This window comes from Apus apus, chromosome 1 (genome assembly GCF_020740795.1).
Source record: "Apus apus isolate bApuApu2 chromosome 1, bApuApu2.pri.cur, whole genome shotgun sequence".
NCBI lineage: Eukaryota > Metazoa > Chordata > Aves > Apodiformes > Apodidae > Apus > Apus apus.
In genome coordinates, this window is record NC_067282.1 from 59,729,374 (window position 1) to 59,748,398 (window position 19,025).

General features: G+C 38.0%; 1 protein-coding gene across 7 annotated transcripts in view; it reads left to right on the forward strand.

Moving 5' to 3' along the window:
* ARHGEF7 (Rho guanine nucleotide exchange factor 7) overlaps window positions 1–16,602 on the forward strand; it is a 129,477-nt gene extending 112,875 nt beyond the window's left edge. For 4 of the 7 annotated variants that reach the window (XM_051610628.1, XM_051610636.1, XM_051610675.1 and 1 more), the window contains 4 exons: window positions 1,160–1,336; window positions 10,237–10,336; window positions 10,939–10,993; window positions 13,467–16,602. In XM_051610628.1, coding sequence (XP_051466588.1) covers window positions 1,160–1,336; window positions 10,237–10,336; window positions 10,939–10,993; window positions 13,467–13,589 — 455 coding nt within the window. In that variant the 3' untranslated portion in view covers window positions 13,590–16,602. Of the gene's footprint in view, window positions 1–1,159; window positions 2,261–10,236; window positions 10,337–10,938; window positions 10,994–12,721; window positions 12,753–13,466 lie in introns of those variants that run through there. The other 3 variants (XM_051610645.1, XM_051610655.1, XR_007888621.1) reach the window with 3 other exon arrangements.
* Window positions 16,603–19,025: the final 2,423 nt, after the last annotated feature.

Genomic DNA, 19,025 nt, shown 5'->3' on the forward strand with positions numbered 1-19,025 from the left:
AACAGAGTTTCACTTTCTCCTGCTTCTTATATATATATACTGAGTTTATTTTGCATTTCTCCTCCAAATGAAAGCTCAAAATCCTTTGCAATACTCTGTGTGTGGTGGCTCATAGCATGGCCATTTCCATGGTTTCAGTCCTCAGGTATTGCCAGGCCTTAAAACGAAAAGAGAAAAAATGTATTTAGCTGTTTGATCAACTATCCTAGACATCTTAAAGTCTTTAATTGGGAAGACAAATTCTGATAGAGATATGTGGGAAGAGGGCTGTGAGGGGTTGGAATGGACCAGACTGCTTTGCTATATTAGGTTCTTGGCCCTGTTATTCTGTGAGTTTATTTACTACATGGTTAAACAAATAACAAGGAGTACAGGCCCAGCAAAGCTGTACTTTGACAGTCCTGTTGAGTGGGTGCAAGGTGTTGCTGCTGATGTAGAAAGGCAGCAGCCCTGCTCTGCATGAGAACCTTTGCTTTTTCCCCTGCATTTTTCCTCTTTACAGTGGAGACACAGGCACTTCTGTGGCTGTGTTGTGAGCTGGTGAGGAAGTTACCTGCCTGAAAAAGAATCTTTTGTAGGATTGGTTTTCACCAGAAACTGCTTTTTTGACCTGGCTCACCAAGGAGCTGTACAAATAACTGTGTCATTGCAAGGGAGGGGAAAGGATGGAGGTCCAGATGTATAGTGGGGAAGGGGCTGTTGCTTTTTGCATCAGTGCTGGATCATGCTGGCTAACTGTGTTTATTGCTTGGTCGCCAGTCAAATCCCCCCAGACCAGAACTGACTTCATACTTCAAAAGAACCTAGCTCCCTCTTTCAAAAGGGCAATTTTCAAACAAGATTTTGGTTATTGAAAATTCTCAATTAAGGCTGCTTAGAAGCTTAAAAACCGCTTTAAAAACTGTACTGTAACAATTCAAACGTTATTACATGCTGAGTGTAATTTATTCCTAAACCCCAAACAAATTAAAAAAAGAAAAAAAAAGAAAAAAAAAACAACTTTGGTGCCTTTTTAACAATATTTTCTCTTTTCCTTCTCTTCCCATCACCTTTTTGCTTTTATTTCATGTGTTTGGTTGTGGCTATTCCTTACGTTCTCCTCCTCATCCCACCTCTGCCTATCCACATCCACCATTCCATTTCACCTATACATCCTTAGCATGGCAAGGCACTGACCTGATGCATAATCACGTCTTGGCTGATGATGACCAATCAAGTCTAGACTCCTTGGGTCGTCGCAGTAGTCTTTCTCGTTTGGAGCCTTCAGACCTCTCAGAAGACTCTGACTATGACAGTATATGGACAGCCCATAGTTACAGAATGGGGTCTACATCTCGTAAGAGCTGTTGCTCATATATCTCTCACCAGAACTAATGCACTTCTGAGCTTTTTCTTAACAAATGCTTGTTGTATCACAGCCTGCTTTTCTTAGATGTTTTCTTGCTGTTCCTTGTCTCTTTAATGTGGTATTTTAACAACTTCTGAGGGAGCTTCTGAAACTTCAGTTATACCTGGTGGAAGGCTCTGTTGCCAGTTCAATACACGTACCAATAAGTGTATATCCTGTTAAGGATGATATTTCTTGAGGGTTTTTTTAACTGACAGATGTTAATTTCTAGCTCTGAATGTTTTGGGACTTTTTCTTTTGACTTGGTCAGTGTAGTAACAGGTCCTTTTTTTTTTTTTAATTTTGGATACAGCACATTTTTGTATTTTGTACTGAAACCATACTGGTTTGTGAGCTGAGTGCCAGCAATACGGAAATACCTTAGTGGTAGCGGTTGGATTTTCTATATATTACTAACAAAATACAAAGCTGGTAGAGTAAGAAAAAAAGCAGCTTAAAAATAAACAGTACAAGAGCTGTAAAATCATTCAGATATTCATATATCTGGCCCATATGTTTAGAAGAACACTTGCTAATCCATAAAAATGTCTGGTTTTATACTGCTGTCTTTTCCTCATTGCTTGGACGTTTATACAAAGGACCACACTGCTCCCCCCGCCCCAGTCTGGCAGTTGTCATGAAAACCTGGCAGTCCATGCTCATTACATGCAGTGTTTTGATAATCTCATGTTACCTCTGGTCATGCTGTCACTTTACTGTATTCAGTAGTGTGGCAGAAAGCAGGGTCTAGATGTTTGCTTGCCTGTTAAAATACACAGCTGACAACTCCCAATTGACCATTCTTCTTGAAAAGACGAGATGAAAATGGTTCCCCTGATGGACGCTCAAGTGTTTCAGCATCTGAAACTCTAGGTACAACTGCAATCATATTGGCTTGTTTGAAGTTCTGAATAATAGAATGCTTGGCTTTTGGGTTCTACTGTTTCGAGCATGTCCATGACAGATTTTATTGTTTCTTGTAACTTCTCTCATGAGCAGGTTTGTTTTCAGCAGCAGCTCTTCACTTACAGTCGTGTTGGCTTTTCAGAGAACTGTGACATGCTGTGCACAGCTGAGGGTCTCAAACCTGCACCTGGGGCACTGCTGGGGTGAAGTGTGTGTGTTCTGTCTTGTGGATATCGTAACTGGCATTGAAACAAAAATGACATGTTTTCTAAGTCTTAGCATTAGGGAAAAGCATGTGATGAAAGGAATGGTTCTCATTTTCATCATGGCCCCCAGATGCAATTCCTTTGCCCCTTTGTAAGCAAGCATGTTATCCTGTGTTCAGTTGTTACCCTATGAACAAGTTCAGAGTAATCATGATGTAATTAACTGCTGCCTGGGAACTTGATTACACTGTTTAAAAGATAATCAATACCTTTCTGCAGGTTACACTATTAGAAAGTTAGTAATTGGTAGATGTGCATGATTCCAGAAGAGGGTCAGTGTGGAGAAGCAATTTCACAGCAGTCTCATCTGCAGATTTGCATTTGGTGTTGTGTGATCACCTGCTTTGTCCTCTGTCACTGTTGTAGGCATTCAAAAATGTGACTAACAAAAGGAGCAGGCCTTACTGAGGAGGATTTTCAGGGGTACATTTTACTATAGTCATATATTAATGTAATGACCAGGAACTAATGTATGTTGAACTTTTTTCAAAGTGGAGGAGTGTTGCTTAGAGAAATGAGATAAGTACACGTGCTCCATACCATTCCACAGCGCATTTGTAACCCACTTCACTCCCCTCTTCCTTTCAGTTTTGTTTGTTTTTAACATATATGAAAAGTATGGGTTTTTTTCCCCCCTGCCTGTTTCTTAAGCTGTGGTGTTCTAGTTGAATAATGTTTTTTTGCTTTGGTTAAACGAGAATTCCTTTGTCTGTTCCATGTTATATAGTGTAAATATGAGTTTGAAATACAGCTGTTGCACTTGAACTTTCCTTATCACACAGAATGTTTTGTTAAACGGATCTGAAGATTTTATTGACTTTCTACGCACCAAAGCTTTGACAGTTTACCACCATTAATTATTGTAGCATTTAAGTAATTAACTGTTACCGTAATTAGAATCTCTTATATTAACATCACCGCACGTTGAAAGTCATTCCGTGTCTTCAGTGTTACAGACCATAATCTATTGTGAACTGATCCAGGAGTATTAGTACAACATGCTTAAAAGAAAATGTGGAAATGGTGGTATTCGGTCCAAAGGTTCAGTGTTTCTGTTTTTGTGGAACTTTAGTCATGGTAATAGTAGTACCTTATGTTTATGCACTTCTGTAAGTTATATGGGTACAGTTACAAATACACTGGAAGGATGGAGAATCTGAATAGGAAGGTAGGTTCGAGCCATTGTCAGCCCCTCTTAACATGGCTTACCAGTGTTTCCATAAACTGTTATTTGCCATAAATTAAAACCAACCAATATTAATTGGGTGTTTTGCATAATCTTGCCAAAACACAGTAGTGTGTATATAGTGACGTAAAACATAGAAGAAAAATAATATATTGTGCACTTCATTTGTGAACGGGAGAAGCCATCTTTAGTAGGTGACTGCCTTTTGAAAATACAAAATGGATGTATATCTGAATGTTGCATTGTACTGTACAGTATGCATATTGTTTGTGGTTGCATCTATCGATTAAGTGTTTTGTTTTATATAACAAGGACATCTGTTATGTACAGTTGAAATAAATTTTGCATTTGCTAGACTGTGACTTTAATATTTAATTATTACACAGGGGGAAAGGACAGCATTAACTTGTAAGTTAATAATTCCCGCTTCTCCCCATGCCTCCTTTCCTTCCCTTCTTCCTGGAGAAATCAAATGCTGAAGTGAAAGAGCTTTATTTGACACAAGTGCGTGCTCTGTTTAATGTAGTTGACAACTACAGGAAATTCAGTGTAATGTGAAGTACATATTCATCTGTATCCTCTTTTTAAAAAAACAACTATTCAGAGATGTTGCCATCTATAGGATGTTCTTCTGTTGCCTCCCTCTCTCCTTAATTGATTTTATTTTCTTATTCTTAATATTTTGAATTGATGGAGAACTACGGGCTGAATTACTGGTGCTTCTGCAGGTTCTGTTACCAGAGAGAAATTTTATAATATGATACTGGTTTTTATAATATTACGTATTTTCAAGATTTAATGTTGCAACATTCTTTTTAAAACTAGGGTAATCATTAGTCTTTCTACTTAAAAGATACTCATATTGGAGTGAATTTAAACAAATCAATAACCTAATATACATACAAAAATGTTTACATCAGAATAAATGAAGTAATTGCCCACTTCTCTCAAAAGGTCACAAATTGCTATGATGGTAGCAACTCTAGCTTTAGCCCTACAGCCCTCTGGTTGTAAGGTTTTGTATTGATTAGTGAAACAGGAAGTTCAGTGGGATAGCTCTTTTCCAGATGTTGCCTTAGAAATATCCTGCTTCTTCAGATGATGTATCTGTTTTTCCAGCTCCTCATTCTGTTCTTACACAACTAATATATGTGGAGTTGAATGTGTTTCAGTCCATGTTAATTATTTTCATATTACGCATCAACACATTGCTGTAAACTGCATAGATCTGTCATCTGAGTCATGTTGGGTTTTTTCATATTTGTGTATTAGTTAAAAAAACAAAACACTATTCCAAGACCTTTTTTGTTACTCCAAATAACTTGCCAAAAAGGAGTTGTATTTTATACAGTAAACTTAAGTTTGGCGTGATGTTTGGATTCTGATTTGTTATCTGTAGAAGATACTAAAGGGCTCCCCTTTGACTTTGGCAGATCTGTAGCACAAAGCATTTTTTTCAGTGCTTTTATCTCAATCCATGCAGAGAGTTTAGGAGCACCACTTTTAAGATTCTTCATATTAGGACTGTCAAAAATTCATTGAGAAAGAAAGGTTTCTTTGGGAAGTCTCCTCATCCATCCACTTTAACATCTTAAATATGACTAATGAAATGAAATACTGAATGTTTTAAATGACAAGTAATTATTAGTTTGTGTTCAACACTTGCTTCTCCAGGAAATTTACACATCTGTATATACCAGTGGCTAATAGATCTAAACAGTTGTGTATGCACATTTTTCTTTAGTAAGTTGATCATTTGTCTTTGAAACTCAGACAAATAATTTCAAAGAGCTGCTTAGTTTATGAAGAGAGCCTAGTAAAGTTGGTGAAAAACAGAATTGTATATTTACAAGTACTGTTTCTAATTTATTACCTTTATTGTGCCTTGTTTCCCTTCCTAGCTCTCCTAATCACAATAAAGGTATGAAAAAGTGAAGAAAACAGCAATACTTAAGAACAGAATCACTGCCTCAAATGTTGTGGTGTGTTTTTGAAAGTTAACCACTCACGACAGGGCTAACATCTGTACCTTAAATTAGAACCCTCAGCCTCGAGAAGAAAGCAAACTCTTTGTAGAGTATCAGTGGAAAAAAGTATCTGGGTTGACCCTTCTCCTCCAAATGGCCAGCTAGAAGAGGGAACATGGTTCTTGATTGGCTGGAGATAGCTGGCTTTTAACCTAGACCCTGAGGTTAGCTGCTTAAAGTACCCATCTCATAGAGACAGAGACATAGTCTCTGAACATAAGCAGAGGTTTAATAGCTGGTTAAAGTAAAAAGGTATCTCAATTTCATCCCCCTTCTCTTTCTTGCCTTCTACCTGATGTCTTAAAATGTGTGCAGAGCTTCTGGACTGTCTTCTACATATGTCTGCTGAAAGATTCAGAACAAAGGATCAGACTGATTACCAGTAGAGCTCATTCTGAAGCCTGGCTTCTGTCAGGAGCCAGCATGGTACTGTATCAACCATTTTTAAAGATGTCACACTGCCTTTTGAGGAGAGTGAATAAAAGGCTGGGATTGTGCAATTATGCTTGCAAACAGACATCACTTAGAATCTCTGTGGCATGCAGTCTGCACTCTAGTTTCTTCCTGTTTTAGTGTTAGGATGGTTCTGCAGGGCTAGGAGTGCTGTTCTAACTGTTTCAGACAGGTACAAAGTAAACTTCTGTCTTTAAGTCTTTCAGCCACATAAAGATCCAAACAGGTTTCAGCTTTCCTGTTTTCCAGAAAGGCTCAGAACTGCTTGCTAGTGTGGCTCATTGATGAGGCTCTGAAGGGGGTCAGACACTGAAAACAAAGCAGGTGGCTGTTATTCACAGGCCTGTTCTTGTATCTCAGGTGTTGCACCACATCACACAGTGGATATTGCTAAAGCTCTAGCCCTGGTCTGAATGCTGGGTGGACTGTGTTGTTGTTGGCTTTACTCTGGAGGCTAAATTTGCTAAGCCTGTAATTTAGAATCATAGAATGCCAGGTTGTAAGGACCTCAAGAATCATCTGGTCTAACCTTTAGGCTATGATACTGGCTAAAAGCATTGTTTTCCACTGTGGGGCTGGGATATACTAGTATTGAATAGATACCTTTGTTTCCTTGATGGAATTTAATTGATGGAAACTTAGTTTAATCTTGATCATAGTAGTCAGTTGTTTTGCCTTAAATATGCAACAGATTCCTAAACACTAGGGTCATTCTTCCAAGACCCTGGATTTAGAAATTCCCCATTGAAGTGTTAGGGCAACTTACTCAGCCTTAACATTTGTTTGCTAATCTTGAAGTAATTGTCTGGGTTTGCCAAATATCCTTACTTTTCCAATAAACCCTACTTCCCTCAATCAAAAATTAAATCCTGTTTTATAAAGCTTCAGGTGGGGTTTCTTCCTTTTTTTTTTGAATTAGTACTTTCAGTTGTACTGTCTTAAGGTTATCTAGGGACAGAGTTGTTGGAGGTCAGTTTAAACATTATCTTTTGGCCTGTTTGACTTTGAATGAAACTGAGTAGTGTCTCAATGAAATTCAGCATGAAACTTGCATGTTTAGGATTGGCAAATGACAAATACATAAAACTAAAGTAACTTTTGCTTCTTATGCACTACTTCATAAAAATGTGGAATACATCTCAAAGAGGTGTTTAGGATTATCTAAGTTGTAGCAAGTTTCTGCCTGGACTATCCTTTTAGTACAACTGAACGAAATACCAGCTGTGCTATAACACAACCCTCTCCATGTCCTAAAGCTGAAGCTCAAAACCTTCTGGAGAGAAGTTTTATTCACTCAATTCACATAGGGAATAGACACAGAGCCTGGTGGATGCACAGAGTGCAATTTAGGGAATATTGCTGACTGCCTATAATGCTTGAAGTCTGTCCTAGACACATGGCTGCCAGAAAAATTATATTAAAAAAAAAAAGGCTTCTGGCATAAGTGGTGCAAAAAATCAGGACAGTGAAGTAGCTTTTTTTTTTCCTTTAGAATGTGACACGTCAAGTCTGATGTTACTGTGCACATACTCATTTGGTGACAGGGTCCATGGTTGCAGGATAGATGGACTATTTGTTTGTACCTTTAGTACTTAGCAAGTGCTTTTGTGTGGTTTAGAGAAAAAAAATCGACAACAAACAAAACCCACCCCAAAACTCTCACAAAGAAACCAAGATAAAGGAAAAAGTGGAGTCTGTTGCACAAGTTCAGATTGTAAGAGCAGCAAGGGTTCTGAGACACAATGAAAAAGTTGCATGACTGAGGGTACCAGAGCAATGGAGGTGAGCGTGAAACATGATGTCCCGAAATCCACAGTAGTTAATGTTTTGCAGCACAGGAAAGTCAGCGTTCAGAGCAACAGTTTTACATTGTGAGTGTGCATGTGTACTGTGTGATTTCTTTGTGTGTATGATGTTGGTGAACTTTTTGTCTCTGACGAAACTTGATTGTATGTCTCATTAGTATCAAGTGTTTACCATGTAATGGTGTAAATACATCGAATACACTGGTGTAGACATCTGTTTGACATGCATGCATGTGTACAGCTGGGGCATTTTTTTAAAAAAGCTGTCTACTCCGTGCTATTTCTGCAGTGCTATCCTTGCTATTTTGCAAGCACCCATGTCACTCTAACCAGACAAAGACAACTGGATGCAGCTCTGTAGAGAGAGAAGTATAATGTGCTGCTCCATTTAGTTGAAGGGAGTCAGGATGGGAAACACACGATACCATCTCCCTGTGCATGTGTTGGGCTGAGGTGCTATACATTGGTACAGTAGTCCAAAATGTAGTGATCTGGCAGCAGCTTGTGCCAACTAATTCCTAAAATGACATTTAACTTGGTGTTCCGTGTTGCCTTCTGGGCTATTAAAGCAGAGCAGTAACCAATTAACTGAAATGAGCGTAGGACAACTTTTTGCAATTAGACTTTGACAGCGCAAGCAGGGAAATATCTTCAAGCTCCATACAGTTTGTTTTATTGGTTGTTCCTTCCCTGGAAAATAAATGGAAGGGTAGTAACCCTTAAAAGATTTCTTCACTCAGTAAGATGATGAACTTACAGCTTTTGAGGATGAGTTTCTCTTCTCAAATCTGCAGTTATCTTTATTCCATAACATTTTTTGACCATCACATACTGATACAGTAGAACTTTACTGTCAGCTTAAGGAAATTGTTTTCTTCATTAAAGGATGCTTGTCATTGTTCACTAAAATAGTTTAAACAGCTTAAGACATACTTCTAAACTATGGTCCCTACAAGCTCATTGTTCAGAACTCAAGACAGCAGCTGTTGGGGAATTTAGTATTTTTCAATGAGCTTGATTTCTTTCATTTTTTGTGTTTAGATTATGTATTTTATCACAAAGCACAAAAGAAGGCACTGTACCTCACAAAGTAGCTGTTCAGCAGAGCTAACTAATTTCTCTCAACAGGCATGCACCCTGTGCTACCTACTTGATAGCTCAAACTGTACTAGACTTAAGACATTTGTTAATGAAAGTTCATTACAGTGAATTGGTAGGCAAGTGTACCTTGTTTGTTGAAACTGCTATCTTGGTTAAAATATGCAAGAACTTTAATGTCTTATCTGCTGTGTTTGAATTCTGAACAAATGCTTAGGCAGCAATTTATTTTACAGACCTTCTTTAAAAAAACCAAACACAAACTTGTAATTTTTTGTAGCCTAATTAGCATTTCTAGAATACATACTTTATGTATAAATATATACACATCTTTGAGCTGTAGATTTTTCTATTCAGAGCTACCTTTTTAGAATCTATATGTATTATCTTGCTGTTACAAATTGTAATGATTGTGGAAAATGTTTTGAATATGTTGGAATGTTTTGAGTTTTTATTGTCAAACCATAAAGTGCTTTTAAAAACGTTTATGAAATACAGAGGATGTATTTAATTTGGTAGGAATTTACAGGACTGAAAAGCTGTATGTGTGTGCATACGTGTGTGTGTTTGCACAGGGACACAATTGTGTTGTTTATAATGTTTCAGGGGAAAGGGATTTTAACTTTTTTCTTCCATCCCTGTGTCTTTTGATACCAGTATTCTGCTCCTTACTGATAAGAGTAATTGGTTTAGAATGGAATTATTTCTTGGATTTGTGTTAGTATGGGATCAGAATCTGTCCTTGAGGCTTAACATTGCTGATACTTAAACACATCTGTCTTTTTTTGAGTCAGCTGTGGTGAATTAATGTAGCTTTTGCTGAGAGTTGAATGGTACACTGAACATTGAACAGTCTGTAGCATCCCCATCATTGACACAAGCAGTTACCTCAGCAGCAAGATAGGAATTGTCAGCCAGTTGTTTGTTTAAGGCTGTGGTTTCAAATGTAAAAAACGTGTCAAAAAAACTTGGGAATAGGGGACGGGGGAAATGGAAGGTGATACACCTTGGTCATGCAGGTGTATCATGCAGTGAGTGACATAATAATATTTGAAATGCCCCAGCAATATTTGTGAGATGCTCATTTTTTAATTTATTTTCACAACAGGTTCCCGTAAAGAATCAGCTCCTCAAGTCCTGCTTCCAGAAGAAGAAAAAATTATTGTAGAAGAAACTAAAAGTAATGGTCAGACTGTTATAGAAGAGAAGTAAGAGAACATTTAATGAATGATGGATTAAACTAGTAAACTGCACTCTTTTTCCTCCTCCCAACTCCCATTATAGTAATGTGTGACTGGTGTATTTGTAGTAGGGAACTGAGCTGTGTAGGGTGTGCTGCCAGTCCTTTAAGTGCTTGTAGTCTAGTTTCTTTGTATGCACTATGCAACCTCTACCTTCCATGCCAAGAGTGATATGTTTCACTTGTAAATAGTTTTTTCCAAGTGCCATAGGATTTAAATATTAACTTGGTGTGATCTTTCTAGTTAGTGTGTGGTGTCATTCTGTGTTTTTGGGAAAGTGTGTGTTGGAAATGAAGTACAGGTCTGTTACAGAAGGCTGCAGTAGAGAAACCAGTATAGGTCCATACGTGCTTCAGAGGTGTATCCTGTCACAGAAGCTGGTAACATGCCTTTGCCTTACTGAATGTAAGTCAGGATAAGAGACAATGTTTAAACATAAATTTGAAATTGGCTGTTAGCCATGGGTTTGGGGTTTTTTAATGTATTTCATTGAACAGGTTTGTCTAATAATAGGTTTAGACATCTGTTTCTGAAAATGGTTGTAACAGAATTTTTTTTTTCCATTTCAGAAGCCTTGTTGACACAGTATATGCATTAAAGGATGAAGTACAGGAGTTAAGACAGGTTGGTAACTTGCTACATTTGTAGAGAGAATGGAAAGATGGAACGCTGGCTATAAAAATAAATACAGCTTGTAAGTTGATTGACTTAAACTGAAACGAACTAGAATTTTAGACTAGATTAACTTTTAAAAGTAAAACATACCCATTTAACAAAAAAATCATACTCTTTGTGGATGTCATGTGTCCTTAGAGCACTAGTCTTTGAGAAGGGTGTTATGTATCCTCTTACTGGGTTGACTTATTAAGCTATGTTTCATTTAGTTTTGATCTTATGACTTGTGAGATGTTGAAAGTGTTAAGCAAATTCAGTTCTCCTGTATCACCAACAAAATAAGCTTATAGAGACCATGAAATCAATCATATGTGTTCTTGGTATGTATAAGTTTAGTAGTAGAAATGTCTGGATATATTTAGGCCTTGATTAGCAGTCTTTCAGTAACCTGAACACCTCTTACAAATCAGTTCTTAAAACCTCTCATTTTGGTAGACAAGAGTCTTTTTCAGTATCTGTGACATGTTTTTTTTCAGTGAGAGCTTCAGGTTAGTTTAGGGTGATTCTTTCTCATGTAAGACAATTGTGCAAGATCTCACCTGAGTTGCTGGTATGGAAATTGCAGCTGATATTTTAAGCTTGTTTTAAATATCCAAAATCAGATGTTTAAAAATACCTTTTTCTTGTCAGGACTCAGACTGTTTAAACCATGTTAATGCTGCTGCAAGCAGTCATTGTTTGATGTGTAGGCGAAAGAGCATTGAATTATCCTCACTCTCCAAGTGTGAGTTTGCTGACTAACCTTAACAGATCCATGACTCAAGAAGTCAAATAAAATCTCCTGTGTTTATAAAAAATTGATTTGTAGTCAAATTACTATAGGTTTGGGGCTGTAAACATGAGTCCAAATGATTTGCTTATCTGTAAGCATGCCCAGTGTTTCTAAGGATGTGGTCGTGTTCCTTGACATAGGATAGTTGGCATCTTACGTATTTAATTTTTGGGGTTTTTTGACATACCAAATGTGTACCCGAGGTTTGATGTGAATTTGGCAATCTTTAAAAATACAATTCACTTAGTACAAGCAGCCATGATAACCCACTGATATTCCCATGGCGGGTTGCTTCTGTACAAAGGATAAATGTGCTGCTTCACTAAGGCCCAAGAGATCTCTGTGACCCTAAATAAAAAAGTCACCTTCTGAACTTCAAGCAGTAGCTCTCTTTTAAGTTGCCTTTACAAACAAGACAGTCTCATCAGAATCTTCCATCTTCCAAAGCCAAGATCTGTTAAAGCTGCCTTGGAAGCTGTGATGTGGCCAACTGGAAAAGTGGCAGATACAATCTCTGAGCTGGGGAGGTCCCAAGTAACCAAGGACTGAATGGATAAAAGCTCTTTGGGAGTATGTAGTGCATCGGTTGTTGTAGACCCCAAACTGCCAGTCAGAGAATTACCACATGAAGTGGGGTCTCTCTTGCAGCAGCTTCTATAGGTTATTCATAGCTCCACAGGCACTGAACTCGAATAGTCCTGAACTGGCAGTTAGTAATGGAAAATAAATGTGTACCTACAGGAAAAGAATGAAATTCCTGAGTGTCTCAACAAAGTTGAGGGAATGGAGTTAGGGAGGCAGCAGCTGTTGATCCCATCCTGTTTGTTGAACACCTGTCGACTTGTTGTCTTGGGGCCTTCTTATAATGTTGTCTTATCTTCTGGTTGCTTCCCCACTGTTGGCAGCGTCACCTTGGCCTGTACAGGATTAAACAATGTAAGCATTACTGTGGTTTGGTCAGTGACATCCTTATGGTCCTGTTGTTGATGGTATTTCAGTATTACCTGATGGTGCTTCATGTTGAGAACTGACTCACTCGTTAATATGCATGCAGAGTGGTGGTGTTCCTTGAAATTAAGACTCCTCTTAGACTGTTGGTAGTAATTTAAAAATGGTTTAAAATCTAGTCACCAAACACTTACCAGAGAACATAATCGTTTTCAAGATACTCCTTTCAACTATTTACTTTCCTAATGAAGCAAGTTAATTTGCATTATGTTTTAAGAAGCTTTTCTGAGGTTGTGAAACTAGTTGTAATCACAGGAGGCTCCTAGAGGGGGGTATTTATTCTACTTACTGCTCCATTTCCCATCTTCGTTATCAACAAATATATTCTACTCTTCATTGATCAGATTTCAGCAGAAGAACTCAAGCTTATTGGCCATCTGTTACTAGCACTTGCATTATAAAGGACCTCTAAGTATAAAAAGGAAAAAAATAGCTTAGTTTCCGTTTGGTGGGTTTTGTTGCATTGTGTGAACTTGGGAAATTTTAATAGAGGGTTTTGCTTTTGAACAGCTAATAGCAGTCTAACTGAGAAGAGCCTTCAGAATTTGTAATAGACAATGTATGTGTGGTCAGAAAAGAGCTGCAAGAAAAAAAAAACCAACCAACCCAAACCCCACTAATATTTCTATCTCTGTTGAACAGGATAACAAAAAGATGAAGAAATCACTAGAAGAAGAACAAAGAGCTCGCAAGGACTTGGAGAAGCTTGTTAGAAAAGTTCTAAAGAACATGAATGATCCATCTTGGGATGAAACCAACTTATAACTAATTTTTTTTTTCCTTCTTTTTTCTTTCTATTGAAAGACCAGTTGTAAACTGAGCTGGGAAGCCTTCTGACATTAGTCAGTGTTGCATCAAGAGCACTACAAAACAGGATTTAACTGGATCTAGTGATTTCTCGCTTTGAACATAGAGAAGCAGTCAAGCCATTTCCTGAAGCAATCTGTACTCCCAAGTGTGGAGACTGTGGATCCTGAACTCTACTAAACTTAATTTGTTTGCATCTAAATTACCTCATTTTGCAGAAAGTGCAGCACCTGACTAAAAGACCATGTTTTTCAGTGGCTTTTTAATTAAATATATATTTTTCTTGTAAATATCTGTAATTTTGAATGCAAATGTGATTGATGTATCAGGGCTGATATGGGTTTTTTTCTCTCTTGTTGTTATAAATGGTCACAAGTGTTAGAAATTATGGCAGTACTGTCTTACCTAGGAAAGATTTGGGTTCTTTGTGGATAATTACGGATTCGTTCCAAATTACCCACTCATCACACATGCTGATTTAAAACCTATTTTTCCTGTAGACCACTGTATTTAAATCCTCTACTGTTATTTATGTCTGTGCATACATTTTTAAACAGTTTACAATTCTTTAAGAACAGTATTAAAACACAGAAAGCTGTTTATTGACAGTAGAAACAGTTTTTAACAAAACTAATGCCCATGATTTACATTCATGTACACTTGTTTGGCAGACTAATCTGTTGTGCTTTGGCCACCAAAAGACTGATGTACTTGCCTGCTTTTTATGACTGTGTTTTTTAGGTGTTTATGTACTACATTTTCTGTTGTTGTGCTTAAGCATACAGCCAGCTGATAATTTAATGGGTCATACAGTTTGTTAAAGCAAAAAAACCCCCACATCAATCTAATCCAGAATTTTGTGAATGAATTGTTGCTATTTATATTTTATGGTCACAACAATGAAATTCTAGCTAACCTTTGTGCATAAGACACGTAGACTAGTCCAGATTTCATTTAGAGCTTTGTTTTTATACCACTATGTAAGATTCTGTTTGGACTTCCCAGACTGTGGGAGCAGAGTAGTTCCTTTCCCACCCTGTTTTCTCAGTGTGTTGCTGGTTTCTGTCCTACTAGGAGGTAAATGGAAAATCTGGAAATAAGATGTTTTTAATCATACTGTAATTCACAGTTTGCACTGCTGACATTTGAAAATACATTAATGAACTTTTATTCCCTACTATGAGAGATGCAATTACTACAGTCCTCTCTTGTATTTAAAATAGGAGATGCGACATCGCTGCAGTGAGCTTCAGTTGGAGCACTTAAAATACTGATTCCATTAAAGCTCATTTGTAAATGTTTAATTGGTTTCAGCTATTTTTGGAGCAAACTCCAGAGGTTGCAATTTTCTGAGGGGTTTTTTCTTCAGCTGACAGTCAGAAGTGCCGGCATAGCACAGACCTGAGTCGCACCTTTTGTCATCCTGATTTTCCAGTGCCCTTAAGCTCCTGTTAAATCTAATGCTCAGACTTGAGCAAATGTTTATATGAACTTTAATGAGTTGGAGCCAGGATGATTAGAGTGGTAGGAATTGTTATTTACATTTTGAATCTAATAAAAATTGTATTTTTAAAACTATCCACTTTTCTCAGCCAAGAACAGCTTTTTTAAAATAGGAAAGAATGTCAGTTATTACATACTTAAGAAACAATTCTCTGGGAATGGATTCTGAAGATTCTAAATAGCAAGTAGTTGTCTGATTTAAATCTGAATATATTTGTAGGTATTTTAATTTGTGTTCCTATAGTATAAAATGTCTTTAATTTGAAAGGAGCAGGCTGGATAAGAAAACGTCTACAATTTTGGAGTTATATATATTCATGGAACTTTACATTTATGATAATTCTTGATACCAAAATATTTTCCTGTTGTTTGAAGTAGCACAAAAATGTGGACTGACATAATTATCTTCATGTTTAAAAAATACTCTTGCTAAAAACTAAGTGATACTAAACCCTGCAAATTCATAACATCTTGGCTAAATTTATATTTAGGAACAGGAATATAACTAGAATTTTTCTAACATTTTTACTTTCTGACATGCAGGCTATTTGCAGAGTGAATTTTAATTTTCAACTGAGCATATGTGAAAGGACATTCCAGACAGAGGAAAAAGTATAAAAGGAAAACATGAATCTTAGCAGTACCTAGCAAATTTTAACTCAGGAACAACTTCCATCGTAACAGTTTGTTGTACATTATACTGTAATGAGTGGCATTGCTATGTAAATTTGCTGACTCTTAGTACCTGTGACTATTATTTCTGACAGTACCCCTATCCTGACATCTAATGAACATGCCTTAAACACTGGGGTTAAGCAGTTGTTAAATATGACCAAGAACTTGGGGACTAATTTTGTTCAAGGTGGATTTGGGCTGACTAATTTTTACTGGAAAAAAAAATTTAAAAAAAGAAAAAAAAAGGAAAAGACCCCATCTAATATTGTAAGTAGCTTTTGTCTTTAGTGCAGAAAGTGAGCTTCAGGTTTTTGGGAACCAAGGAATATCTGAACTTTTTTCTTTGACAATTTGTTATACTGTATATATATTGTAAATTTCACCATGGATCTTCTGAATTGTTGGAAACTTTATATAAGCATGGATAAATGGGGCACTGTTTATTTAACCTTATAAAGGGTTATTTCTTTGCTCTCATCATTTAGGGATGAGGAGATGAAGCCATTTCTTATCCTATAGATGTGAAGCACTTTCAGTTCTGAACTGTCCAAAATGTAGCATAACATTTCCCTGTACTTACTGATGTATGCGTGTTTGTCTCACCATGTCATGATATCTTAAACGACTGACTGCCTTTGTATAAACTTTCTTAATGCCAATCATTTAGGGAATTTAGAGTGTCTGTTTACAGTGTCTGTGGAGAACTCAAGTTTAGACGTCACAATAATATCCTGGTATCACTACTGAAGTGTTTATGCTACATTGTTGTAATTAAACCATGATTTTTCCCCTACCTTATGAAGTGTTACATTTCATCTTAATATGTGGGCTATGAGATGAAGAAGGGCTTTACATTTTTTTTTGCCTTTCATGTAAAAAGACCTCTTATATTTCATGGTTGGCATACTGTATTGGAAGGGCTTTTTGATGTTTTTTTATGATAGCAAATTGATACCTGGAAAACAAACCAAATGAGGGTTGCTTAAGGAAGTTAGAAGTAGGTTCTTGACTGTCTTGCACTGAGGAATTTTAGCAACCCTGAACTGCTAGGGTAACATAAGATAGGAGATCAAAGGCAGAATATAACAAAAGGGAAGAAAACAGAAAACACTAGAAAATCAATTTGCTGCACAAATAAGGTAAAATACTTGTCTACATGCATGATTTAACTGAATAGACCTGAAATTTGTGGTAAGTGTATCATCAAGACATTATTTGGTGCTACCTGAAATAGGCGAGTGGGATGATTGTGGTAGGCACGTAACCAGGTTATTGGTTTGTGCATGATGATGGAATGTGCAAAGGACAGTGGACAGAATAGTTTGTTTGAAAGATGGTTTCAGGTTTTGGACAGGGCATTTGAAGCCATTAATAACTGACCACAGATTTGAGAAACAATGTTTATTCTATCTTATTTTAGCAAGGAGGTATATTTAAAAGAGCAGAGGACTTCAAATGTAGATATTTGCAACTTTTGTCAGAAGAAATCTCATGTTTTCCAGCTTTTCTCTTGGTTTGTCACTGTAAAGACAGGCATTTCCCACAATCTGAAATACTCATTTACTTTTCACCTTAGGTGTTTTTGGGAATTTCTTTTTGGGTGTTTGTTACTGTGGTGGGTTGACCTTGACTGGCTGCCAGAATCCTACCCAGCTGCTGTCTTACAGCATCCTCTTCCTCAGCAGGAAATGGGGGAAGGAATAAGATGGAAAAGCTTGTGGAAAAGCTAATGAGCAAAACAGGCACTGGGGGAAAAAAAAAAATTCCCATTTAAAAATAGAGTTGGATAATGAGGAACAAAGAGGAAAAACTATGCCACCTTTCCCCTCCACTGTTCCTTCTTCCCAGGCTGAACTTCACTCCTTCCTTTCTGATGCCCCTATCTTCCCCTCTCCCCAAATCAAGCAGCACAGGGGCATGGGGAAGGGGGGTTGCAGTCTGTCCACAGCAGTTCCTCTTTCTCCTTCCTCTCCTTTTTCCTGCTCCAGGGCCTGCAGTCCTTCAATGATAAACCTGCTTGAATGTGGTTTCCCTCTGGGTTGCAGTTTCTTCCGGGAGCCTCTCCCAATGTGGGTGCTCTGGGAAGCAGCTTTCTTCAAGGCACTTGTTCCAGCAGAGGGTCCTCCACAGGCTGCAGGGACCTCCATGGGCTGCATGGGAGCCTGCTCCAGCACCTGGAGCACCTAGTTTCCCTCAGAACTGGGTGTTGACAGGGATGTTTCTCACAGTTTTTCCTCACTGCTGCACTCTTAAATACAGTTTCCTTGAGGCACCACCATTTTGGCAGAGGGGCTCAGCTCTGTCCCAAACAGCTGCTGCTTGCCTGACATGTATCTAATGTACATTCTGTTGGAGCAAATACCCCTAGTAGGGGCAGAAATTTAGGTGCAGGACGTGCTGTTACACACTTGCAGTGGACACCTTTGATTGCTATGATAGGGCAAGATGGGAAAGAAAGGGAGCATGTAACAGCTGTTGGTTATGGGGAGTGAAAGGCCTAAAAGAGTCAGGGAAGGAGTGGGTGAAATCTGTATCTATGTACACCACAAGCTCCACAGTACTGATGCTGGAGGGTCCCAGAGATGTGGAATTTGTACTTTGGAGAAATACTGAGATGAAATTTGAGATTAATTTGCTCTGCAAGGATGTAGGCTTGCCATATTTCACTGTGCGTGCTCTGCAGTTGAGGTTTTTCTGTACATAAATCAAATACCATCTTGAAAGTGGAGCTGAGCCTGGATTTGGAACTAAATTAGCCTCCTGAGCTTTTCCTTTGAGTGGCTGGCCTGGAGCTACCATTCAGGCTCTAATTCTTGTGTTGCAGGAGAGCTACAATTCCATAAGTTATTGGGCACAGTTACAGTTGCTTCACTATTATTTATGTAGCGCGGATCTTAGCAGTCCAAGATTTGCTCGAGTGCTCCCATTAGTTCCTGAATGTTCTCACTGATTTTGTTCCCTTCCTCAAACACAGGCTCTCCTTTTTGCTTGGCAGAGCTTGCTTCTTTGCTTTAACTCTGAGAACAGTCTTGAGTAACCATGAATCTTGTCTTGTCCCCCATTTGCCCAGCTGTCCCATGTACATCTGCAGGCATATCTGCTGGCTTTCCAATTGACATGGCCGTGCTAATGAGCCTGGGCAGGTGAAGCCCTGTGCATGTCTCACCCTGACCTTCTGGCTCCCCTGTGTTGAAACAGTGAGAAGCAGTGAATCTG